The sequence below is a fragment of the Carassius gibelio genome, chromosome B19, assembly GCF_023724105.1.
Source record: "Carassius gibelio isolate Cgi1373 ecotype wild population from Czech Republic chromosome B19, carGib1.2-hapl.c, whole genome shotgun sequence".
In the NCBI taxonomy this organism is placed as follows: Eukaryota; Metazoa; Chordata; class Actinopteri; order Cypriniformes; family Cyprinidae; genus Carassius; species Carassius gibelio.
The window spans coordinates 35,409,189-35,437,049 of record NC_068414.1 but is presented as its reverse complement, the minus strand read 5'-3'; the positions used below and the strand labels follow the sequence as shown (position 1 = coordinate 35,437,049).

Sequence of the window (27,861 nt, the reverse complement as noted above, 5' to 3'; positions counted from 1 at the left end):
ATCATGATGATATAAACTTGCAACAAACTCTGACATTCTCTAAAGGTCTTTAACTTATGTTGTGCACCATATCACACACAAACACTAAGGTAGCATTTTACATTTATATTTATTATTAGATGAGTTCATTGAATATATTTTGTTCTTTTTTTTCTTCTTCTTATTTTATTATTTGTTTTCATCAGTGCTAGCAATTTCACCAACAATTACTGCTACATCTACGACTGCTGCCGCCACTATTACTTATACTTCTAGTACTACTACTGTTGCTGTTTCTCCTCTTACTACTATTGCTGCTACTACTCATACTACTTTTACAACTACTACTACTACTGCTACTCCTTATACAATTACTGTTGCTGTTCCTCCTCTTACATCTACTGATGCTACTTCTCATACTACTTCTACAATTACTACTACTACTACTACTTCTAATATCACTAAGGTTGCTTTTCCTCTTACTTCTACTACCTCTACTACTTCTACTACAACTACTACTACTGCTGCTGCTACTACTTTTCCTACTAATATAACTGCTACAACTCCTACTACTGCCACCACTACTTCTACTACTACTTTTCCCCCTCTTACTACTACTCTTGCTGGTCCTTATCCTCCTCCTCCTCCTACTGCTGCTACTACTCCTACTACTCCTAATACTACTATTGTTGCTGTTCCTCCTACTACTTCTACTTCTACTGCTGCTACTACCCCTACTCCTTCTACAACAACCACTACAGCTGCTACTAATCATCCTCTTTCCATTACTACTACAACAACTGTTGCTGTTCCTCATTTTACTACTAGTGTTACTACTCCTACTCCTTCTACAACAACTACTACTGCTTTTACTAGTCTTCCTCTTTCTATTACAACAGCTGCTACTACTGCTCCTACTACTACTGTTATTGTCCCTCCTCCTACTACTGCTGCTACTACTCCTACTCCTTCTACAACAACTACTACTACTTCTGCAACCCCTCCTCCACTTTCCACTACAACAACTACTACTACTCCTAATACTGCTACTGTTACTGTTCCTCCTACAACTACTACTACTACTGCTACAGCTGCTGTTACTACTCCTTCACCTTCTACAACTACTACAGCTGCTACTACACCTCCTCTTTTCACCACAACTACTACTCCTAATACTACTGTTGCTGTTCCTCCTACTACTACTACTGATACTAGTCCTACTCCTTCTACTAAAACCACTAATCCTAATACTACTAAAGTTGCTGTTCATCCTCCTACTGCTGCTACTCCTCATCATCCTCTTCCCCCTACTAGTACTCTTCCTATTAATACTACTATTGCTGTTCCTCCTCCTACTACTACTGCCACTACTCCTATTACATCTACTACTACTGCTACTACTACTTATCCTATTCCCACTAATACTACTGTTGCTGTTCCTCCTCTTACTACTACTACTACCACTGCCACCACAACTTCTACTGCTACTTATCCTCCTACCACTACTGCTGCTTTTACTCCTACTACAACTGCTACTACTATTACTGCAGCTATTCCTCCTACTACTACTACTGCTGTTGCTGTTCCTCTGCCTCCTCCTACTACTGCTACTACTAATCCTACTACTATAATTACTACTACTGCTGCTACTAATTCTCCTCTTCCCATTACAACTACTGTTACTTCTCCTACAACAACTGGTACTATTACTGCAGCTTCTACTGCTCCGCCTCCTCCTACTACTGTTGCTGTTCCTCCTCCTCCTACTACTGCTGCTAGTTCTCCTACAACAACTGCAGCTTCTGATAATACTGCCACTAAAACTACTACTGCTACTACTCCTCCTCTTACTACTACTGCTGCTACTTCTCCTCCTCCTCCTACTTCTACTACTACTACTACTACTGTTGCTGTTCCTCCTCAAACTTCTGATACTACTGCCACTAAAACTACTACTGATCCTTATCCTCCTACTACTACTACTGCTGCTACTTCTACTACAACTTCTATTACTAATGCAGCTTCTACTCCTACTACTGTTGCTGTTCCTCCTCATTCTCCTACTACTGCTACTACTATTAATTCTACAACAACTGCTTCTATTACTTCTCATCCCCCCACTACTTCTGTTGTTGCTGTTCCTTCTACTACTAATACTACTACCACCACAACTACTACTGCTACTTCTCCTCCTACTACAAATACTGTTGCAGTTCATCCTCCTACAACTACTGCTGCTACTTCTCCTACTACAACTGCCACTACTACTGCAGCAGCTCCTCCTCCCACTACTACTGTTGCAGTTCCTTCTCCTACTACTACTGCTGCTACTTCTCCTACTACTACTGCAGCTACTCCTCCCCCTACTACTACTGTTGCTGTTCCAACTCAAACTTCTGATACTACTACTACTGAAACTGCTACTGCTACTTCTCATCCTCCAACTACTACTGCTGCTACTACTCCTGCTACAACTGCTGTTACTATTGCAGCTACCACTCCTACTACTGTTGCTGTTCCTCCTCATTCTCCTACTACTGCTACTACTATTCCTACTACAACTACTGCTTCTACTACTTCTCCTCTTCCCACTACTACTGTTGTTGATTTTCCTCCTACTACTAATACTTCTGCCACCACAACTTTTACTGCTACTTCTCCTTCTTCTACTACTACTGTTGCAGTTCCTCCTCCTCCTACTACTGCTACTACTTCTCCTACTACTACTGCAGCTACTTCTCTTCCTCCTACTATCACTACTGTTGCTGTTCCTCCTCAAACTTCTGATACTACTACTACTGAAACTGCAACTGCTACTCCTCCTCCTCCAACTACTACTGCTGCTACTACTCCTGCTACAACTGCTATTACTACTGCAACTCCTACTCCTACTACTGTTGCTGTTCCTCCTCATCCTCCTACTACTGCTACTACTATTCCTACTACAACTACTGCTTCTACTACTTCTCCTCTTCCCACTACTACTGTTATTGATGTTCCTCCTACTAGTAATACTATTGCCACCACAACTTCTACTGCTACTTCTCCTCCTCCTACTACTACTTTTGCAGTTCCTCCTCCTACTACTACTGCTGCTACTTCTCCTACTACAACTGCCACTACTACTGCAGCAGCTACTCATTCTCCTCCTACTACTACTGTTGCTGTTCCTCCTCAAACGTCTGATACTACTACTACTAATACTACTTCTCCTACTACAACTGATATTACTACTGCAGCTACTCCTCCTGCTACTACTAGTGTTGCTGTTCCTCCTCATTCTTATTCTCCTAATACTGCTACTATTATTCCTACAACTACTGCGTCTACTACTTCTCCTCCTCTTACTACTACTTTTGCATATCGTCCTCCTACTACTACTGCTGCTACTTCTCCAACTACAACTGCCACTACTACTGCAGCAGCTACTCCTCCTCCTCCTACTACTAGTGTTGCAGTTCCTCCTACTACTACTACTACTGCTGCTACTTCTCCTACTACAACTGCCACTACTACTGCAGCAGCTACTCCTCCTCCTACTACTACTGTTGCTGTTCCTCCTCAAACTTCTGATACTACTACTACTAATACTACTTCTCCTACTACAACTGCTATTACTACTGCAGCTACTCCTCCTGCTACTACTAGTGTTGCTGTTCCTCCTCATTCTTATTCTCCTAATACTGCTACTATTATTCCTACTACAACTACTGAGTCTACTACTTCTCCTCTTCCTACTACTACTGTTGCAGTTCCTCCTCCTACAACTAGTGCTGCTACTTCTCCTACTACAACTGCCACTACTACTGCAGCAGCTACTCATCCTCCTCCTACTACTACCGTTGCTGTTCCTCCTCAAACTTCTGTTACTACTACTACTAATACTACTTCTCTTACTACTACTGTTATTACTACTACTACTGCTGCTACTTCTCCTACTACAACTGCCACTACTACTGCAGCAGCTACTCCTACTCCTCCTACTACTAGTGTTGCAGTTCCTCCTCCTACTACTACTAATGCTCCTACTTCTCCTACTACAACTGCCACTACTACTGCAGCAGCTACTCATCCTCCTCCTACTACTACTGTTGCTGTTCCTCCTCAAACTTCTACTACTACTACTACTAATACTACTTCTCTTACTACTACTGTTATTACTACTACTACTGCTGCTACTTCTCCTACTACAACTGTCACTACTACTGCAGCAGCTACTCCTACTCCTCCTACTACTAGTGTTGCAGTTCCTCCTCCTACTACTACTAATGCTGCTACTTCTCCTACTACAACTGCCACTACTACTACGGCAGCTACTCCTCCTCCTAATACTACTGTTGTTGTTCCTCCTCAAACTTCTGATACTACTACTACTAATAATACTTATCCTACTACAACTGCTATTACCACTGCAGCTACTCCTCCTGATTCTCCTAATACTGCTACTATTATTCCTACTGCAACTACTGCATCTACTACTTCTCCTCCTCCTACTACTACTGTTGCAGTTCCTCCTCCTACTACTAGTGCTGCTACTTCTCCTACTACAACTGCCACTACTACTGCAGCAGCTACTCATCCTCCTCCTACTACTACCATTGCTGTTCCTCCTCAAACTTCTGTTACTACTACTACTAATACTACTTCTCCTGCTACAACTGCTATTACTACTGCAGCTACTCCTCCTGCTACTACTAGTGTTGCTGTTCCTCCTCATTCTTATTCTCCTAATACTGCTACTATTATTCCTACTTCAACTACTTTGTCTACTACTTCTCCTCCTCCTAATACTACTATTGCTGTTCCTCCTCAAACTACTACTACTACTAAAACTACTACTGCTACTTCTACTCCTCAAACTACTACTACTACTACTACTACAGCTACTACTTCTCCTACTACTACTACCACTATTGCTGTTCCTCCTCCTACTACTGTTACTACTACTACTATAACTACTATTGCTACTTCTCTTTCTCCTACTACTTCTGTTGCTGCTACTTCTGCTACAACTACTACCACTATTGCTGTTACATCTCCTACTACTACTGCTGAAACAACGTCAACTACTGCAACAAAAAAAGGTATGTAAAATACAAATGAGTTTTCATTATTATTGAAGATTGTTCCATAAAGCTGGTTTATAGCACAACACTAATTTACTGCACCTTTTTTACAGTTCGTAAAATGTCAATTAGAGTAAATAAAGATTTTGATACCAGTCTCAACAGCCAAAATGAAGTGATGTACCAAACATATGCAAGCACTATTAAATCAGCAGTGAGTATTTCATATTTCATTTATAAATGTTGTTTATGATTAATTGAATAATATTGATTAAAATGTAAATTACTGAACTCTTGACCTCTAGAGAGCAAATAAATTCATAAGTAATAAAATGTCTACTTTTTTAATTATGTTTACTGACAGTAAAGCAGCCTAAAGAGAAATTTAATGTGCTCAGGTCTAGCCTAAATGTCTCTGGTTCTTAGAGTACAATTTTGTTGTGAGCTCATACTTTCAGTTTTATAAAGGGTGTTACTGTATATACTTACGTACATTGGTTACTTCTATGTTTTACAGATTGAAGACAGTTACAAATCTCTGCCTGTCTACATTAAAAATTCTGTAATCATCACTAAATTCAGGTAAAGTCTACAATATAAACTTTCACTTAAATGTGCAGGATGAATTGTTTAAGCAACTTTTGGTTATATCTTGTGTTAAAATGCATTGTTCTAATTGTTCTGGTTTGTGTGTTGCTCCATAGGCCTGGTAGCATTATAGCAGACTATCAAATTAGTGTAACAACCAACATCCTCAGTAGCACTAATGGAAGCAACAGCAATGATTTTGCATCAGCAAATTTACAGGTTTCAAGAACTCTCCTGAATGCAGGAATCCCTGTAGCTCTGAAGGCTTTTTCTGAAAGTGGTATGGATAGTATCTAATCTTAAAACATTTTACATAACCAATATCTAATATTGGTTTTCATTGCTCATTAGTTTTTCTGTTGATTTACCAACATAAGCAGTAAATATAAGAAAGTTATATTGAGCTGCAGAAATTTTACTTTCAGAACAAACTATCCTGTCCACCGCAGAAAAATTTTATCCTTTTCAAAAGATGGAGCTGAGATGTAAATACCCAGAGTCTGTTAATGGTACAATGAGATGGACAGTGAATGACCAAGATCCTACAGACACTGTTAGATACTCAATTTCACCTGACCATAGTATTCTCATTGTGAACAATGCAACAGAGAGAGATGCTGGTGAGTCACACCAAAGACTAGAAATACAAATACGGTTCATTCCTATACTTATGAATGGGAGAAAGAATAGCTAATGACTGCAGCTACTGTCTAGTCTTGTTTCTTATGGTAGGTTATTGCATTGAAGTTTTATTTAGGAATAAAACATAAATAAATTACAAATAATAATACATGTTGAAAAATGTATTGGGTAGTTATTTAGTAAATCAAGTAAATGTATGCAGGCTATCAAATGCTAAAATGACAAGATAATACATCACAAAAATATTTTATAGATCATACACATTGTGTTCCATATATTGTGCCATATCAGGTCTTCTTAAACATAGATGTCCGTAACCCGGAGCATTCCCTTTCCAATGGTCTCTACCATTGCATGGGAATCTTTAAGGAACTTATCCAATCAGGCTGTATTATGAGCAGACACAGACCAATCTGCACTGCGAGCCCGGTCTCATAGTGCTAAAATAAGGGCCCCTAAGAACATAAGCACTTTGTGCCCTAAGGTAGTAGCATGAGAAACACAAAAATAACCAGCTTCACCCAGGAAGAATGAATGTAAATTTAAATATCTAAGTTGTAAAATCTTGCAAACATGGATGGCGACGACCAGCCAGAACCCGCACAAATATCTCCAATAGAAATTCTGCTGGACCATGCCCAGGAAGAGACCATCCACCTTGTAGAGTTGGCCCTCATGCCTATAGGGAATTGTAAGCCTTCTAAAGCATAAGCCAAGGCAATTGCATCTACAATCCAGCGAGAAAGTCGCTGCTTTGTTGCCAGCAGTTTCTAATGGCAGACTCCAAACCAAACAAAGACCTGCTCTGACTGTCTAAACAGACTAGATTGCTGTCTAGAGTGCTTTATAAATACACTCAGTGCCCTTACTGGACAGAGCAGGTTCAGACCCTGCTCACCATCTGCAACAGGGAGCACCAACAGGGTGATCACCTGGGCTCTGAACGAGTCGAGAGCACTTTAGGAACATAACAATGTCTTGGTTTTAGGATGACTTTACAGTTGTTAGGTACAAACTCAAGACATGAGGCACTGACTGACAGCCCTTGCAAGTCATCCATCCGCTTAACTGAAGCCAAAGCCGTTTTAAGCGATAAGGGCCACAAATCAGCTGAACAGAGAAGCTGGAAGGGGTCCCTCGTAGGGCTCGTAGGACTATAGAAAATTCCCAAGAATGACACAGTCTGAGGACGAGGAGGGCTCAGCCTCCGAGCACCCTTCAAGAAGTAAACAATCAGGCCAGTTTTGAAAGAATGGTTCGCTGTGATAACTGCCATATATACTTGGAGCGTGGAAGGGGAGCGCCCCTTATCCAACAGCACCTGCAAAAAGGTTTGCACATGTGACACGTCACATGATACCGGGGCCAAACTATGTGCAGAGTACCATTTAAGGTACTCTTTCGCCTGTGAGAGAAGGTCTATTTTTAGTGTAATGGGTTAGGGGCTGCTGCTGAGGACCTGAGGTCACTGTGAGCACTGGGCCAGACATGGGCCAGAGCATCTCCCTGTATCAAGAAATATATTGGGCAGTTAGAGTTGTCTTCTGAGGCAACGAGGTCAACCTCTCCCTTCCTGAAGACTGACCCGATTTTTTGAACCATTTGAGGATGTAGCTCCCATTCGCCTGGGGCTACATTGCCTCTGGACAACATATCTGCACCAAGGTTCAATATGCCCAGCACATGAACGGCCCTTAACGAGAGGAGTTCTCTCTGTACCCAAAAGAGGAGATGATGAGCCATCCTGCAAAGAGAGCATGACCTGAAACCACCTTAGTGATTGACGTAGGCAACCACCGTCATACTGTCTGGATGGACTAAGATGTGGAGCCCCTTTAAGGCCAGTAGGAAGGCTTTCAGGGATAAGAACACCACAAACATCTCTAGACAGTTGATATGCAGGCCGTGCTCTGAGACTGACCAGGAGCTGAACACTGGTTTGCCCTCCAACAGGGTGCCCCAAAGTTGGAGGTGTCCGTTGTAAATACCTTCCTTCTGGAGGTCAGCCCTAATCTCACGCCTGCTTGTCGCATCAATGTGAAGGATAGCTTCAATCTCACGTGTGAAGTACAAGGAATCCCTAATATCTACAAGGGTGCATGTACAAGCAAAGGAAATCACCTTGGCTGTTCGGTGTTCAAGCACACAAGGGATGACAGTATTAATAGTTCTCGATGGCACCACACACGGCTGCTTCAGTGCAGGACATGCTTTTACATCAATGAACGGTGGTGGGCAGATGTAACTGTGTTAAAGAAGATGTGCTGTTCAAATCTAGAAATGCTCTTTGTTAACTGCAAGCCATTCTGTTCGCCACAGGAGTTTCACTCTGGTTCATGGGAGTTCATTCAAGTAGGTGGTAGGACTTATTTAACATTCAACAATGATAAGCAATGGTTTACAGCAAAAGGCCAACATCTTCGTCAGGCCAAAGAGGATGCCTACATAAATGGGGACAGAGTTTTGTACAATCAGGCCAGGAACACACTGAACAAAGAGTGGCTAAAATGACCTATGCTAAAAAGTTGGAAGACTAGTTTACTTCCAATGACTTAACTTCAGTGTGGAAAGGGCTGAGAGCCATCACAAACTACAAAATACCATCCCTCTGCACTTAGGCCAATCAATGACTTGTTAACGACCTGAATGAGTTTTATTGTAGATTTTATCCCTCCCCACACCCATTCTGACCATCTCTCTACACAACTGTTAACACCTCCTGCAATCCCCCTCTCCACCCCGCCTGCACTTCAAATCTGTGAGGATGATGTGCGCCAGGTTTTCAGGAAGAACAACAGAAGAAAATCACCAGGCCCAGATGGCATTACACCAGCCTGTCTGAAAACCTGTGCTGACCAGCTGACCCCCATCTTTTCACACATCTTCAACTGATCTCTGGAGTTGTGTGAAGTGCCTTCCTGCATCAAACACTCCAAACTCACCCAGCTATCTGTTCCTAGCTCTATCTGTCAGTAGATTACCAGCTTTCTGACAGAAAATTTCTGGGGAAATTCATGTCCAACAAGTGCTCAAACAACAATGGTGGCCCTCAGGGATGTGTTCTCTCCACACTGCTCTTCTCCCTCTACGCCAACGACTGCACCTCAAAAGACCTCTCTGTCAAGCTCCTGAAGTTTGCAGATGACACTATTCATCGGTCTCATTCTGGACGGTTACGAGTCTGCTTACAGACAAGAGGTTGAGCAGCTGGCTTTTTGGTGCAGTCTTAACAACCTTGAGCTGAACACACTCAAAACAGTGGAGGTGATCGTGGACTTCAGGAGAAACCTCCCTGCACTCCCCCCACTCAATATCATAGACAGCACTGTGGCTGCAGTGGAGTGATTCAGATTCCTGGGAACCACCATCTCTCAGGACCTGAAGTGGGACAATCACATTGACTACATTGTTAAAAAGGCCCAACAAAGGATGTTACTCCTTTGCCAGCTGAGGAAGTTTAACCTGCCACAGGAGCTGCTGAAACAGTTCTACTCAGCCATCATTGAGTCTGTCCTGTGCACTTCAATAATTGTGTGGTTGGTTCTGCTACAAAATCAGACATCAGAAGACTACAGAGAAAGGTTCGAACTGCTGAAAGGATTATTGGTGCTCCCCTGCCCACCCTTCAAGAACTGTATACATCCAGAGTGAGGAAATGGGCTCAGAAAAAATCACTCTGGATCCCTTACATCCAAGTTAAACCATATTTTAACTTTTGCCATCTGGCCGGTGCTTCAGAGTCGCAAATACCAGGACAGTCAGGCATAAGAAGAGTTTCTTCGAAAAAGCAATCTACCTCATGAACAGTTAAATGCTCCCCACTTATGCAATAAAAATGTGCAACATCCTTATATGTATTGGTTACCCCTCCATCCTAGTACATCCCTGCATCTTACTCAATTCTATTCCATTATCATCTATCGCACAACTGTTTATAAAATTTATTTATTTGCAATTTTTTTGTCTGTGTTGTTTTCTCTGTGTACTGGAAGCTTATGTCACTAAAACAAATTCCTTAGTAAATTACTTGGCAGTAAAGCTCTTTCTGATTCTGATTACGTGCAATGTGAGAAGAAGACACACAACATCAAAAACAGATTCCATTCTCCTTTAGTCAGGCCTTACATACATCCAATGGCTTCATTCAGAAACTGCACATTTTCTCAGTTTCTTATGTATCTGGCAGTTTTTTGAGCTTTCATCACTGATGCCTACATCCTTACTAGGGTAGACCTTTTGCGAAACATCAATTTTATGAACAGAAATGGGCATTCTCTGATGTGTTTGTTTGCTCAAGAATTTCTCGCCTTTAGGAAAACTAGAAATTGAGAAGCTTGGACCATTTCTGGGTTTTGCCTCGTAACAAACAAAGCTAATAAAATACCAGAATGGAGGAAAAGAGGCATTGTACATTTCTTTGTATTTCATGCCGTGAGAGGGCCTTTTCTCTTGAAGAAAGTGTGGTAGCCTTTCAACTATGATATTTACATCTCTAGCGGTGCCCAGATATGTTAGGCCAGGGAGATAGCGATCTTGCTTAGCCACCTGTAGTTCTGTCAAGAGATCACCTAACTCTCTTAATCTGACATAGTCCTTGCTATGAATATTTGGAAAATGTTCTAACTTTGCAGGAGTGCATTTTAAATTAATTCTGGAGCACCATAACATTCTGTTAATCTTTCCCAGGCCACATTTAGTGCTGCCTTAGGATCACTAACATGGGCTAATCGTAATCTTTTCACATGGTCAGATGATTCTTTGCCGAGCCACCTAATAATTATCAGGTCCAACTTTTCACCAGCAGTCAGGCATAGGCCCTCTGTGGCTCCAAAATAAGGCAGATCTCCATGCTCTAAAATTCTCAGGTCATCAAACTTAACTAGACTTGTGTTTACAAGCTCACGAGACGCTACAAATTTTGCAAAATCCAACATACCCGAGACTACATTCTATATAAATGTAAGGAATTATTATTATTATTATTATTATTATTATTATTATTATTATTATTATTATTATTATCACTATATATTGTTGCAACACCTCCACCACGACCAATCTGATGGGGCTCATGCTTATAACAGTAGTTTGGTGTAGTAGACTCATTTAGACCAATATAGTCATTTGGTTTTAGCCAGGTTTCAGTCAAGCAGAGTACATAAAAACTATAATCTGTGATCATTTCATTTACAACAACTGCTTTGTGTGTGAGTGATCTAATGTTTATGAGCCCAAATGTAAAAAAATGTTTTTGTTCATTTATTTTACATTTTTCTGGTTTAATCACAATCAGATTTTTTCTACAACCTACATGAAATTTATATTTTGACCTCATTATTTGGGGAACAACACAGTCTTAATAGATTGGACAGCGCAAGTACTTCTATCATTTGAGCGTGTAGAATAAAAGTCATCATAATTGTTATTTGAGAATTGGCTTACTAGTCACATGGAGCGAAGTGTCCTGGAGATGTTGTCAGAGAGCAGCTCTGCTCCGATTCTGCTGGGGGGCAGGCCATCAGCGGGAAACAGCCTAGGATGCTCCCAGAAAAGATTCCAATTATTAACAAATAGCAGTTTCTGTTCTTTACACCATGACAACAACCATTCACTTAAAGGAACACTCCACCGTTTTTTGAAATAGGGCTTATTCACATTATTTCCTACATTTAGATAGGTGGGCAAATGCATTTTTGTGTCAGTGCATGCATTGTTTTAGTTTGACTGGGTCGGCGTTAGCTTAGCTTAGCACAATGAATGGAATCCTTTGTTGCCAGCTAGCATGGCCTGAGTAAAAGTGATAAAAAAAAATTTTTAAAACCCACCTAATTACTTCTTGTGGCCTGCGTATTCACAACGAGTACAAATAGCGATCCAGATTAACACTAGGCGATTTCCTAGGCAGATTTTGACTTGGGACTATATTATGGGGAAGCACAGGCGAAGCACTGCTGCTTAGGCGAAGCACTGCTACTTCGGCACAGAGATATCACGCAACACATGACAACATCAACTCTATGTGAATACAGGTATAATATGGGTCGATCTATACATGCGTCATGATTAAAATAATCACTTACTCTGTGGACAGCTGTCCATTTGGTCCATTCGGCGTGGGGCGTTTTTTCCAGTTCACTTTGTCACACCGGAAAAAAAAATCGAGTACTGCAGAATGGATCAGCGCCGTGAAATCCTCTGTAGATGTGACACAACTTCGGGCACGCTCATCTTGATCTGACGTGTTGAGCCTGGTCATCAATGTCAAAAACATGTCCCACTCTCTACAGCACAGAAACTCTATTTCCGTCGGTTATAGATTGGCATATTCCCCCACATTCACACCACCAGTTCATGTTGGCTCTCATCCTCACGTCCTCAGGCTGTTGAGCGATCTCAACCTCCTCCTCCTGTCGTTCTATTTCCAAAGCACGCAGCTCGTCTTCTGTAAACTCTGGTTCAAATAGGTATGGTTCTGGTTCTTGACTGTCTGAGAAGTCACCCTCTTCGTCTCTCTCAAAATCAGCCATGTTCATCGCCATTCGTGTACTGTAAGGAAAATAGCCAGACTGCTACTATTCACGCCGGTATGTTGACGGAAGTCGTGGGATTTCATGTGTTGCGTGATATCTCTGCACCGAAGTAGCAGTGCTTCGCCTAAGCAGCAGTGCTTCGCCTGTGCTTCCCCATAATATAGTCCCAAGTCAATATCTGCCTAGGAAATCGCCTAGTGTTAATCTGGATCGCTATTTGTACTCGCTGTGAATACGCAGGCCACAAGAAGTAATTAGGTGGGTTTTTTTTATTTTTTTGATCACTTTTACTGAGGCCATGCTAGCTGGCAACAAAGGATTCCATTCATTGTGCTAAGCTAAGCTAACGCCGAACCAGTCAAACTAAAACAATGCATGCACTGACACAAAAATGCATTTGCCCACCTATCTAAATGTAGGAAATAATGTGAATAAGCCCTATTTCAAAAAACGGTGGAGTTTTCCTTTAAAGCAAAAAGTCTACTGAACCGCTTGTGTCCTCGTCAATACGTGGGAAGCAGTCCTGACATGATGATCATCACCGCAGGTGATGTGCTGCACACCGTCTTGATCAGGCTCCTGAAGTCCCTCTTCAGTGGTCTGTTCGCCGCAGCGTTGGGTCGTTAACCCTGGCATGAAACATGACCACTCCGGGGCTCACATTGCCCTTCAGAATCGTGGGTATCTGCACAGAAACATCAAAAGCAGGAGCACCAGGGAAACAGTGAGTGTGCACTTTACCTTCGGCTAATGTAGCATGGACGTTTCGGACGATGGAGTCTCCAACAATCACAACGTCGCATTCCATCTCGCGGAGGGGAGCGAAGCAGTTCCAGGCAGAGATCTCGAAGATCATAGGCAGCGGAGGGGGAGAGGTCATCGCCCGGGGCCTGGTTCGCGTCCTCCACTGTGGATGCACCCAGGGTCTGTGGTGTCCCAGCGTCGAAGTGAAGGACATCTGGGAAGATTGCATCCAGACCTGTGCAGAGAAACACATGGAGTACAGGTGGTGGGACTGTTAGCAGAGTGCTGAATACTTACCCCAGACTTGTAAGAGTCAGCACAGGAGATTTCCAGCGCGGCTCTCCGCTCTCTCAGTTGGTCAGCTTATTCTCAGCTTATTCCATCTCATCTCCTTCAAGCCATTTCTCCAGCAATTGTACCTGCACTCACTCACATCATTAACATATCCCTTCACACTGGTGATTTTCCCTCAACATTTAGACAGGCTCATATAACTCCACTACTTAAGAAACCCACCCTCAATCCATCTCTTTTAGAGAACTACAGACCAGTGGCCCGAATAGATTTTGCGTGTGCAGTGGAAACGCAGTTAATAAATTCGTATAATGAACAAATCAAACAAACATAAACGGGCAAAGGCAGGACCCCTACAAGGCCACTCAAACCAAATGGTAAGTCCAGCCATGAGTACGGTTAGTAAAAGTACTACAATATCAGGAAGGAAGATCGGTTTGTTGATGTTTGTCTGCCACTCTCACTATCGGAATGTAAAGAGACTTTCAACAAGCATAAAAAAAATGTTTCTGAAGACAATCATTGCACCTTTAACTTTAGAGGAATTACTGTGGAGAGAAACTAATAACTGTGTTTATAATGTTTGTAAACATTTTGCTTTACCGGCATTTTAGCCAGCATTTCTAAAAGTAATAATAAAATGTGACTTGAGCATGTACACAACTTAGGTTCCCTATCTGTCGGTCACTACGAGTTATGTCGACCGACAAATGGGGTCTCACTTGGGAGGCCAATCATCTCTGATTTTAAGAGAAAACGCCAATGAAATTGGCAAGTGGATTAACACACCTGAGCCACTCCCCGTGCCAGCGGGTATAAATAGGGCGACAGGTGCATCCACTCATTAGATTTTTGCTTCGGAGCCGAGTAGTCGATGAAGAAGATCACTACAAAGCCATTCATCTTTGTTTTTGCTGAACTGTTCCTGGTCGGTGTGACGGCGCGTTACAGCGGTGTCCCTGCGAGACGGCGATTCCCCTGGGCGCTTCGGCTAAAAGAGACAGTTCTAAAAGAGCAAATCACGGACGATTCGCGTCTTTTTCAAGATGCCGTTTCGTCCGTGTCCTTCTGGATGCGGTCGTTTCCTGTCTTCGGTTGACGGTCACGAGCGTTGTCTGCAGTGTCTGGGCGTCCAACACGCTGAGGCTGCGCTCGTGGATGATTCATGCGTCTACTGTGGGCGTATGAACATGGCAGCGCTGCGATCGCGTCTCTCACTCCTCAAGGGGAGTGCAGCAGACCCCTCTGTCGCCACCCGTCCCGGTCTCTCTGGCTCGAGCAGAGGGCCGCCGGCTGGCGCTCTGGGAGATTTGAGGATCACAGTGAGAGCTTCTCCGCCGGGCCACGCCCCACGGACCTCTCACTCCTCACGCAGCGACTGTCCCGTGCAGCTGCCGATTGATTCTGCTGGGCCGTCTCACAGCGGTCCCAGCGTGTCTTTCGGTGCGCCGCCCGAAGACCAGATGTCGATTGCTGCATCGGGGGATGGGTTATCGACCTCTGAGGATGAAGGTTCGGCGGGGCTGCCCCCCTCGGGTGTTGTCGCTACTGCCGAATCGGACTTGGAGTTGTCGGCCATGCTTGCCCGGGCAGCCGTGAGTATCGGACTGGAGGTGACTACACCGCCCAGTCCCGAGCCCTCACGGCTGGATGATTGGTTTCTCGGCGCGGGACGCGGCACACAACCTCGTTCTGCTCCGGTGCCTTTCTTCCCGGAGGTGCATGAAGAGGTGACGAAGTCGTGGACGGCCCCTTTCACGGCCAGAAGCTCTTCTCCCTCTTCCATCCTCACCACCCTCGATGGCGGGGCAGCCAGGGGGTACGTAGAGGTTCCCCAGGTGGAGAGGGCGGTTGCGGTGCACTTGTGCCCACAAAACGCCGCCACTTGGAGGAATCGTCCGCGCCTCCCGTCCAAGGCCTGTAAGCTGACGGCCGCACTCGCTGCCAAGGCTTACGGTGCTGCGGGCCAAGCTGCCTCTGCCCTGCATGCCATGGCTATCCTGCAGGTACACCAAGCCAAGGCACTCAAAGCCATGCACGAGGGTGGTACCGACCCGGGGTTGATGCAGGAGCTGCGCACGGCAACTGACTTCGCCTTACGGACAACGAAGGTCACGGCGCGGTCCCTCGGGAAGGCTATGTCCACGCTGGTGGTCCAGGAGCGGCATCTCTGGCTGAACCTGGCTGAGATGAGGGACATGGACAAAGCGCGCTTTCTCGACGCCCCCATCTCCCAGGCAGGCCTGTTCGGCGACACTGTCGAGGACTTTGCCCAGCAGTTCTCGGCGGTACAGAAGCAGACTGAGGCCATCCAGCACATCCTGCCCCGACGTGTCTCTCCGGCTGCCACCGTTCCGTCGCGGGTAGCGCCTCAGCCTGCTCGTCGCCGTGGGCGCCCCCCTGCGTCCTCTACGCCAGCTCCGTCCCGTGCTGAGAGTTCTTCGAGGCCGGTGCGTCGAGCCCCGCGCAGGAGAGCGGCGCCCCCCGTGTCACTCCCGGCTGCGAAGTCCTCCAGGAAGTCGACCAAGCGGCCCTGACACGGGCAACTCGGAGATGCCGAGAACTGATCTTCAGGAGATGGCGAAGACAGCGCCACTCCTTCCCCCGGAGGAGGGCCGGGCGGAGAATCTTCAGTTTCTGTTTTGTTCTGTTCCGCCACTGGCCGTGTACCCACATTTTCAATAAAAGAGCAAATTCTCCTTCCTCCGAGTTGCAAGGCTCGTGGCTTGACAATGAGCGACGCACAGCTTCCTCACTCTCACCCACGACGCCCCCTTTCGCCAGCGGCCAGCAGGTCGCGGTTCGGAGACGCAACGCCTCTCCACGCGTCTCTGGCCAGTTCCTCCGGGAACACGAGGAGTGTGGTTGCGATGACCCAGGACGCAGTGCCTTCTGGGCCTTCCGGCACGACTCCCCATCGCTGCACCACTGCGGGTATGTCGACTGTCCCTTTGGTGCCACTTGTACGGTATCTGGGAGCGTGGCTTGCGCTGCCCAACCCGTCACGCTGGCTCATCCGGACGGTTCGACTCGGCTATGCGATTCAATTCGCCCGGCGACCCCCCAAGTTCAATGGCGTGCTCGAGACTTCGGTGGCAGTCCAGGACGCCCCTGTCTTGCGCGAGGAGATTGCTGTCCACACTGATGTGTCGCCGCCTATTCAGTCCTTGGTCGGACCTTGCCTTTCTACGGGCCGGTGTGCCCTTAGAACAAGTGTCCCAGCACGTTGTTGTCACAACAGATGCCTCCAACTCGGGCTGGGGCGCGACATGCAACGGGCAGGCAGCCTCAGGATCCTGGACAGGACCTCGACTGCTTTGGCACATCAACTGCCTGGAGTTGCTGGCAGTGCATCTAGCTTTGCGACGGTTTCGTCCGCTAGTGCTGGACAAGCACGTGTTGGTCCGCACGGACAACAATGCGGCTGTTTCGTACATCAACCGACAAGGCGGGTTACGATCACGCCGCATGTCTCAACTCGCCCGTCATCTCCTCCTCTGGAGTCAGACGTGGCTCAAGTCGCTGCGCGCTGTCCACATCCCGGGGGAGCTCAATCGTGCAGCCGACGCGCTCTCACGACAGCTCACTTTCCCCGGGGAATGGCGACTCCATCCCCAGACGGTCCAGCTGATTTGGAGTCGATTCGGGGAAGCCCAGGTAGACCTGTTTGCTTCCCACGAGTCCTCCCACTGCCAGCTGTACTATTCCCTGTCCCAGGCCCCCCTGGGCACAGATGCACTGGCACACAGCTGGCCTCGGGCTTTACGCAAGTATGCGTTTCCCCCAGTGAGCCTGCTCGCACAGACACTGTGCAAGGTCAGGGAGGACGAGGAACAGGTCCTGTTGGTTGCGCCTTACTGGCCCACCCGGACCTGGTTTTCGGAACTCATGCTCCTCGTGACAGCCCCTCCCTGGCGCATCCCCCTGAGGAGAGACCTTCTCTCTCAGGGGCTTGGCACCATTTGGCACCCGCGTCCAGATCTCTGGAACCTCCACGTGTGGCTTCTAGACGGGACGCGGCAGACCTAAGTGATCTGCCCCCAGCGGTGGTAGACACTATCACTCAGGCTAGAGCCCCTTCTACGAGGCAGGCCTATGCTCTGAAGTGGAGTCTGTTCACGAATTGGTGTTCTTCTCACCGAGAAGACCCCCGGAGATGCCCGGTCAGAGTCGTGCTTTCTTTCCTGCAAGGTAGGCTGGAGCGTGGGCTGTCACCCTCCACCCTGAAGGTGTATGTGGCTGCCATTGCAGCACATCACGATGCAGTGGACGGCCGGTCCCTGGGGAGGCATGACCTGATCGTTAGGTTCCTGAGGGGTGCCAGAAGGTTACATCCTCCTAGGACACCCCTGATTCCCTCCTGGGACCTCTCTATTGTCCTGGCGGGACTTCAGAGGGGTCCCTTTGAGCCGCTGGATTCGGTTGAGCTGAAGTTCCTGTCTCTCAAGACAGCGCTCCTGATCGCGCTCACTTCCATCAAGAGGGTCGGGGACCTCCAAGCATTTTCGGTAAGTGAAGAGTGCCTTGTGTTCGGGCCGGCCTACTCTCACGTTGTCCTGAGACCCCGGCCTGGATACGTGCCCAAGGTTCCCACCACTCCCTTCCGAGACCAGGTGGTGAACCTGCAAGCGCTGCCCCTGGAGGAGGCAGATCCAGCCTTGTCGTTGCTGTGTCCCGTAAGAGCGCTTCGCATATACGTGGACCGCACCCAGAGCTTCAGAAGCTCTGAGCAGCTCCTGGTCTGCTTTGGAGGTCAGCAGAAGGGGAAGGCTGTCTCTAAGCAGAGGTTGGCCCACTGGATAGTGGACGCCATCGCCTTGGCTTACCATTCCCAAGGCGAGCCGCGGGCTGGGCGACACCTAACACCTTTGCGAGGTTTTACAACCTCCGTGTAGAGCCAGTTTCCTCCCGTGTGTTGGGTAACAGGTAATTGGCGGGAAGGGCTGGCTGGGTGTCTCGCTTGCTGCGCCATTCCCCCTAACACGGGGATGTGAGCGCCTTCTTCTCCCAGTAGAGTTCCCCGGTTGGCGTACCCTGGTCGAGCATCCTCCAGCACCCTCGGCGTCAGACTTGGCGGAGCAGTCTGGCGCCAGGCCCAGTACTGGCGTTAGCATGCCCGGAGGCGGTCAGCCCCTGTACTGGGCTAGGTGTCCATATGGCTGGGTTCCCTGCGGGTAATCCCATATGTGTATTCTTCCACGGTAAGGTTTCCCTCTTGGCAAACCCGTGTCTTCCCTTGACAGATCGCTCTGTCGGTCTCTTCCGGCGGCCGTTCCATCCCTACTCCAAGGTAGGACCTGCCTCAGAGACCCTTTCCATATGTAGTACTGCCCCCTGGGTCAGTCCATATCGGTATATCCACATGTCACCTCCCTACGGGTAGGATGTGGTCTCCGTAGCGACCTTTCCTAAAGGCTCGCTTCCCCATTGTCTTGCCAGCTGAAAGAACAAATAGGGAAGATTTGAAGCAATCTTTCACTGAAGGTTGAAATCCCTTCCATTTATTTTATGTGGGCGGAACAGCAGCATGGCCTTCTCCAGCAGCGATGTACTCACCTTTTGGCCCCTTCGGTACCAAGGTCAGTGAATTTGCGCTGGGGCTTTGGGAAGGTTACGACCTTAAGCGTAGCTTTTGTGGCACGCCAAGGCTTGTCAACAATTGCAGCGCCTCAGGGTTGTGACGAGGTTCAGGTTATGGCGTTTTCCATAGGACCCCATTTGTCGGTCGACATAACTCGTAGTGACCGACAGATAGGGAACGTCTCGGTTACGTACGTAACCCTCGTTCCCTGATGGAGGGAACGGAGACGTTATGTCCCCATGCCACAACCTTGAACCATTCGCTGTTGCCGGGACACGTTCTCGGCTCCTCAGCGTAAAACCTAATGAGTGGATGCACCTGTCGCCCTATTTATACCCGCTGGCACGGGGAGTGGCTCAGGTGTGTTAATCCACTTGCCAATTTCATTGGCGTTTTCTCTTAAAATCAGAGATGATTGGCCTCCCAAGTGAGACCCCATTTGTCGGTCGACATAACGTCTCCGTTCCCTCCATCAGGGAACGAGGGTTACGTACGTAACCGAGACGTTTTTTTTTTCACTCTCAAAACGGAATCTTATACTTTTCTTTTGTTTAGTAGCATACGTTATTAATTGGTAGTATTTCTTCTACTCAAACTGATTTCGGAACAGTAATATTACAGAGGAATGCAGGACCAGAAACGTTAAAATATTGATTTTGCTTGGAGTGAACCAATTAATTATTATTTTCTTTTTAATTTTCAAGTGTGTGTGTGTGTGTGTGTGTGTTTTATCTTGCAGGTAGATATTCATGCATAATAGAAAGGGACACAATACCTTACATTCAGTGGCAAACTATAGTTCTTGAAGAACGTCCTAATATTATACTGGGTAAAAATGAATTAAAATTTCAATGTGTGGACAAGCTTGTACTGCTTACATGCTGTGAAAAAAAATATGATGTTGAGTGGATCCCAATTCCTTCTGGTGATGAAGTGACACCTCAAGGTTGTACATACAAGCAATATATTCTTACAAATGTTCTGTGCTGTTATCAGTTGATGTAAAAATAAAATAATTGTATTTACTTGTTTCATGCAATCAGTGGATGGATGCATCACACTGAGACACAAAATTCTGAAAAGAAATTGTGAGAATGAAACCTTTACATGCAGACTTAAGGACCCAGTACTAAAAGATTTTGGTTATGGTCTGAACAGAGTCACAGTTCAGAAAATGAAAGAGGGTAAATATTTAATTTTTCATCTTTTAAATAGTGCAGCACCATGTTCCATCTGTTTCAGATGTCGAAATAACAGTCGATTTAATCAATTTTGATGAAACTGTAATATTTTTCAACTGCAGAATTTAGCTGTAAAAATGACACACTTGGAGATGGATATGAAAATCAATTTGTGACAGGACCTTGTGAAAAAAACTGGGATGGCAGTATAACTTATCAATGTACATCAGGTAACTGGATGGAGTTTAGAAGGGACTGCATACTTCAAGTTGTCAGCGACCTTCAAAGGATTGTTGAGGTAAGCTATTTATCATCAATTCAGGAAATACTTAAAAAAAATGTACACAGTCAATTAAAAAAACTGAATGTTTATATATATATATATATATATATATATATATATATATATATATATATATATATATATATATATATATATATATATATATTCCTCTTTTATTTTAGTTCTTGGATGTGGAGCACATGCCAACATTTATGGTTCAGCTCAGTGGTGTTACAGTGCAGAATAATCAGATAATAACACAGTCTCCTACGACTGTTCAAACAATTGTTGAGATACTTGTAAAAATTGCAAGTATCTTACAAAACATTATCATCGATAAGGCTGTGATGGAGGTATGTATATTTAACTTTTTTGCCAATTTCATGAGTGTTCTAAGTAAGGTATAATGCACTATCCCTTACTTAGAACATTCATTATGTTGTCTTGAAAAAGCCAAATTACTGATCTACTTATTATTGGTGCTGCACTGCAGTGTGGCAAAGTTTGACAGGTCATACTGCCAAGTGAGAATTTCACAGAAACGTGGGTCACCACATTTGTTGAGGCTGGCAAGCTGTGTGATAACATACCCTGCAATGGGGTATAAGTTGTACGCCTGGGGTGCAAGAGCCACCGAAATTTCCCCATAGACATACTATGATGAGGGACTGCCCATGAAATAGCACCTGAACTTACTTGTTTTTCCTACTATGGTCATTTACATTGGAATTTTGCATTGAACATAACTTTGAATCACAATGTCATAGAGAAATGGGGGTGGGCTCATTTTACTAAGTAAACAAGTCAGACTCTCAGGATCACTGTGAAGCTGTCGAACCACGACCTAGCAACTATTTACATCACCCTAGCAACTGATCCCATAGACTGCCATTATAAAACACCCAGTTGGATATTTTAGGATTACAGGGTTGTAGAGACATGAGGGTGGGCTCGTTTGACTCGGGACACCAAAAAATCATGAATCACCTTCACCTCTTACTAACCACACCTTAGTTACCATTATTGACCACCCTAGGAACCCAATCCCAAAGAGGCATATATTCAAATCTGAAGGTCATAGAGACATGGAGTTTGGATTATATCATTCATACTGGTGAACAGCCTTTTGAGTATCACCACTGGCACCTGTCAAACCATGCCAAAGCAACCAAACAAAGTACCCTAGCAACCATTTAGCAATATCTATATTTTTGCATCAGCACATCGTACATACATGTGAGTTGGTTTTGGGCATGTTAGCAAACAGGACTTCCAATTTGTTATACATGCTTGCAGTGAACAATTACATTTAATTAGTGATTAGCTAAGTGAAAAAAAAAAAATATATATATATATATATATATATATATATAGGTTATTGCTAAAATGATTAAAAATAATTAAAAATGTGCTAGCATCATGATAACAATGTGCTATATCATGCTAGCATTGCCTAGCTAAGTGTTAAACTATGGTAAAATAGGCTAGCATGTGCTACGTAAGAGATGCTAATAGCATGCTAACATTGTGTTAATGACACTGTCATTATAATAACTGTATTAGCAAAATTGTAAAGATTAGAATTTTGCTAAAAAACATGCTAGCATGATGCTAATCATGCTAACTTTGTGTTAACAACATTCTAATCATGTTAGCATCATGTTAAAAGCATGATAGCATTATGCTAACAACATGCTAATCATGCTAATTTGTGTTAAAGGAACATGCTGCTATTTTTTTTTTAGAGTTAACTAGAGTTAAACAGTTGAGTTTTAACATTTTTTAATCCACTCAGTAGATCTCCAGGTTTGGCGGTAGCACTTTTAGCTTAGCCTAGCATAGAACATTGAATTTTATTAGTGTAGAAACATTGACAACTTGATACAAAATGAGAAATTTATCTCTGTCTTAGAAAAAAAAACATTCTTATACACCTCCAGAAAACATAACTGTGAAATACGATGAAACTAAGCCTCTGCACTCTGATATAAGAATATATTTTGATCATTTGTTGAATGTATTTGTTTTTCTATTTCAACTATGTGTGGAATTTATTTGAAATTTACCACACTAATATTTTATGTGGAGTTTTGGGACTTCTTTGGGACTCACTGTGTGCACTGAATTTTCACTCAGCCATGAAACTGAAACAGGAAAACCTTCTTACAACAAAAAGCTTTGCCTTTTTTCTTAATTTTGCTGATTTTTATTAGTTTTGTTGCTTATTTTGTTGACATATTCAATTTAGACATTTTGTTACTTATTTAGTTCCTTTTTATTTTTATATGATATTGCAGATCTTTGTCTTTAAATGTATGTCAAGTGTACAGTTGTGCAGTTTTTTTTTGTGTCTTCATATATATATATATATATATATAGAGAGAGAGAGAGAGAGAGAGAGAATGAAGTGATGTGTGGCCAAGAATGGGGAACCATACTAAGAATTTGTTCTCTGCATTTAACCCATCCAAGTGCACAAACACAGTAATGAACACACAGTGCATACCTGCCAGACAATCAGAATTGAGTAATCAGACAGACAATGGTATAATAAAAAATATGCTTGTTATAGCCACTGAATTTAATACTTACAGTCTATAACACATAAATATATATATTTTTTCTTAATAGCAAAAATAATGCCAATACTTTCAATTATACATTCAAGGAAGCCTGTGCATTTGTGCCTTTGTCACCTACTATGAAATAAAAACAATTTGTTGTTACTAAACATGTTTTTTTATTTCATTTCCAGAATTTCCTTAAAACAGTGGATGTCCTTGTTTCAGATAAAGCTGCTGCATCATGGCAAAGTTTGATAAAAGAAAACACCAGCATTTTACTTCTGAGCGCTATTGAAAATGTAACAGACCGTCTCTCAGATGTTGATTTTATGTTTACTGACACATTCATTGAGCTGAATAGAACTGTAATAAAGAACTCATATCATGGGAAGTCAAACCTGCCAAACTCAACCACTGAGATTCTGATACCACGAGTTCTAAAAACAACGTCCTTAACTGTTCTTGTCTTCACAAAGCTTGACAAAGTACTACCTAGCCGTAATAGTAGGAATCTAGTTTCCCACATCAATGGAAATGTGGTTATTGTTAAAGTTAATGAAACGCTTAACAACATTTCATTTACATTTGACATTACTGATCAGTCTTTGGTAAATCCTCAGTGTGTCTTTTGGAACTTCAATCTCAACGCATGGGATTCCACTGGATGTGAAGCAAAGCCCTCAGGGAATGAAACTGGCAAGATTACATGTGAATGTAACCACACAACCACTTTTTCAATCCTAATGTTCAATCCTAATGATCACATAGCCTTAGACTATATAACCTACATTGGAGTATCTATTTCGATGGCCAGCTTGATTTTGTGCCTCATTATTGAGAGTATCATATTGAAGTCAAGCAATGACACAAACAATGACACAAGGAACACATCCTACATGCACCATGTCTCTATAGTCAACATTGCCATGTCCCTGCTGATCGCGAACATCTGTTTTATCATTGGAGCTGCAATCACAGAACAAGAGCAACCAACCTCAGTGGGTCGCTGCAGTCCAGTGGTTTTCTTCATGCAATTTTTTTACCTGGCTCTTTTCTTCTGGATGTTATTTTCAGCACTGCTGTTGTTTTACCGTACAGTCATGGTCTCGTCTCAAATGTCAAAGGCCAAAATGATGGTCATTGCATTCATAGTCAGTTATGGTGCACCTTTGCTCATAGCGGTCATTACCGTTGCATCAACAGCTGGACAAGAAAATTATATTTCTAAAAGAAATTCATGCTGGCTGAACTGGTATGAATCGAAGGCCCTGCTGGCATTTGTGATTCCAGCTCTCACTATTCTAGCCATAAACTTTGTGGTTTTGATTGTGGTTCTGTACAAGATGTTGGGGAGAGGAGTTGATGCCAGAATTCAATCAGATGAGAAACATACCTTGGTGGTCATTGCCATATGTGTGGCCATTTTGACTCCTTTCTTTGGTCTAACATGGGGATTTGGAATTGGAACTATGGTTTCACAAGACTTTGGCATGCATGTGGTGTTTGCACTCCTCAATTCACTACAGGTATCACTTTCTGAATTTCTGTTTTGACTTTATAGGTTAGATTTTGTGTGCTTGGTTTAAATGCAACAATTGTAATGCAATAATTGTCATATTCTATTATTCCAACAATCCAATCTAAAGCTACATGTAATGGGAAATAAGTTATTTCCAAAGTTGTAATGAATATAAAATTGAACAGCTTTAAAAAGCTTTGAATGCTTTAGTAAAGCTTTTTGTGAATATTTGTAACACTTCTGCAGGGATTCTTTATTTTGTTGTTTGGAACACTTCTAGACAGCAAGGTATGATTTATTATTATTATTATTGTTGTTGTTGTTGTTGTTGTTGTTGTTATTATTATTGTTGTTGTTTGTATTTATTTATTTGCAATTTGAAAAAAATGTTGTCAAAATCATATTTCTGAAATTATTTTCAAGTTATTTAGTATATCTTCAGTGCTTTAACCCATTTTGTCATATGTGGTTGCAGATCCGTCAGGCTGTGGCAGGAAGATTGTCACTACACAACCGTATCAGCTCTAACCGTTATAACCTTACCAGGGTAAATGGCAGCAAAACAATGCATACGATCCATGATACCTTGATGTACTTGGTTTAAAGCTGATATCTTAAATATTTAAATTGCAGAATACTACTGAAAGAACATTTTCAAGCAGAGTGGGAACAAGAATGAGAAGGAGAAGGAGAATAAGTAAGTTAATAAATTAATAACTGGTAAAATATATACTTATGTATAATTGTGTGTGTGTGTGTGTGTGTGTGTGTGTGTGTGTACTATTAAACTGCTCTTAATATCGAATGTGTCCATATATTTCTAAGGTAACAAACAAATATCTATTTACAGATGGGAACGATTCTAGAGTCAGCAGGTCCTCAACTACATCTTCAAGCAGCTCAAACATTGACTCAAATTTAATGAATGATTAGGGTACATCATTATATAACATATTGTACTAAGATTTTAAAGAATGTTAACCAAAGTACTTTCTAAACTTCAACTATGTCAGTTGCATTGGAAAAAAAAAAATACAGATTTGATATTTCATTAAGGATACATGTTATAACAGTGGTGTGATTTTATGGGTCTAGAGATTTGATGTCCAGTTGGTATAATTATTTTATAGACTACACTTTTCTGTTCTGTCAAATAAACATATTCACCTCTTCACTCATAATAAAAATGCAATTTGAAATGAATAATTAAATTACTTGCTTTCATCCTGACTTGCTTGCTTTTTATTCATTTTTGTAGCTGCAATAATAAAGATCATAATGGTAAAATAAATGTTTCAAAACAATCTATTTATGTCACATTCTCTCAGAATGAGTCTGTCACGTGTTCGTGTGGTGCTGTGTTATTCAAAAATGCTGTGTGAAGCAAAAGAGTCTTTGCTTTTCTTAATACTTTCACTTTCTCAGATTCCGGTCATTGGTCCTGTCACCTGTCAATCATCATCAGTCACTGACATCATCCATCTCTTTGTTACCAATCCAAAAAGACCACCCCAGATAAAAGAGCATGCCAGATCACTTACCCCTCCCCATGCTTTTTTGGCAAACACAGTTTGTCTAACTCATGTGAACCCTTTTGTTTGTGTTGCTTGTTTTATTTGTATGTTCAACATCATCCTACAGTATATCTGGTCTAGATATAACCTATTTCACTAGCATTTACACTATATGTAATACTGGTTGGAGGGAGTTGACAGGTAAGAATGTCACATGACATACACTGCAACACGTAGGATATGTCTCTGTCTAGTACATTACACACACAAATAATAATAATAATAATAATACATAATACAACAACAACAACAACAACAACAATAATAATAATAATAATAATAATAATAAAAAGGATTCTTCAAACTAACTTAATTTAATTATGGACAGTGGTTCAACACAATCAAATTGTATTCTGTTAACATTAACTGTATTTTTTTTTTAATCTATGCGAACTCCTTGTGTTGTGGCATCACAATTGAATGAGGAAGAAAATATGTGAAATAGTAATGTCCAACCAAATCAATTTATTCACTTTCCTTTAACTTAAACCGGTTAGGATATGTGAACATGTTTTGCTTTATTCCAGACTGGCCAAATGTGTTTCACTCTGTCAACATAAGGAGGTTTGTTTCAAATAACCTCCATCTAATTAGTTTCTATTTAAAGTTACTCACTTGACAAAGCATCTTTTGTGTGATTCAAAAGACAAAATGTCACAAATGATCAAAGCGTATGTTAAACAAGCAATAAATAGTTCACAAATTAGCAGAAATATTAAACTTGTCACGGATGCGCCAAGTCCTTACACACACACACTACACTGAAAAAATGGCAATGGGCAGATTGTTCAATTTGCACAAATGCATTTCTTATTTCCTACATGATTATTTTGTTTCTCATCTAAACATATTTTAGTCTTGTGCCATTCATTTAATGCTGACGAATGTTCAACCTGTTAGAAATAATCATGTTTAAATTATATAAATTTGTTGTGTTTCCTCTGGAAACTCCGCCCCCTGCGAATACGCAGTTCGCCATTTTCTTTCTTGCTTTGGATGCTTTGGATGGTGTCAGCTGCAAGTTATCGTGGAACGCTAAAGCCTGAAGGTAATTAACATTTTGAACTGAAATGCTTTTGAGAATCAGTTTTTAACAAATTTTCACTGAGGTAAATGTTTTTATGTAAGTTACCTTAACGTTTCTGATTTCATGGAAAGGCAAAAGTTAGTGCGAATGTTTAACAGTTACTTGTTTAACATTATTTACTTTTATGAACATTTTTCAAATTGTGTACATTCCTTAAGGCATATGTATTCGTATTTTATTCTGTGTATGACAACTAATTATCTTCAGAGAGGGATGGCGCCAAATACTT

At 42.9% G+C, this 27,861-nt stretch overlaps 1 protein-coding gene across 2 annotated transcripts in view; it reads left to right on the top strand.

Annotated features, from left to right (window-relative positions):
• Positions 1-26,237, top strand: part of LOC127978660 (mucin-2) — a 59,127-nt gene extending 32,890 nt beyond the window's left edge. For both annotated transcript variants that reach the window (XM_052583467.1, XM_052583466.1), the window contains 14 exons: positions 186-5,063; positions 5,159-5,259; positions 5,563-5,627; positions 5,750-5,913; positions 6,059-6,253; positions 20,164-20,370; positions 20,468-20,608; positions 20,728-20,903; positions 21,071-21,241; positions 23,644-24,978; positions 25,218-25,259; positions 25,447-25,518; positions 25,605-25,668; positions 25,822-26,237. In XM_052583467.1, the coding sequence (XP_052439427.1) occupies positions 186-5,063; positions 5,159-5,259; positions 5,563-5,627; positions 5,750-5,913; positions 6,059-6,253; positions 20,164-20,370; positions 20,468-20,608; positions 20,728-20,903; positions 21,071-21,241; positions 23,644-24,978; positions 25,218-25,259; positions 25,447-25,518; positions 25,605-25,668; positions 25,822-25,904 (7,694 nt within the window). In that variant the 3' untranslated portion in view covers positions 25,905-26,237. The remainder of the gene's footprint in view (positions 1-185; positions 5,064-5,158; positions 5,260-5,562; positions 5,628-5,749; positions 5,914-6,058; positions 6,254-20,163; positions 20,371-20,467; positions 20,609-20,727; positions 20,904-21,070; positions 21,242-23,643; positions 24,979-25,217; positions 25,260-25,446; positions 25,519-25,604; positions 25,669-25,821) is intronic.
• Positions 26,238-27,861: the final 1,624 nt, after the last annotated feature.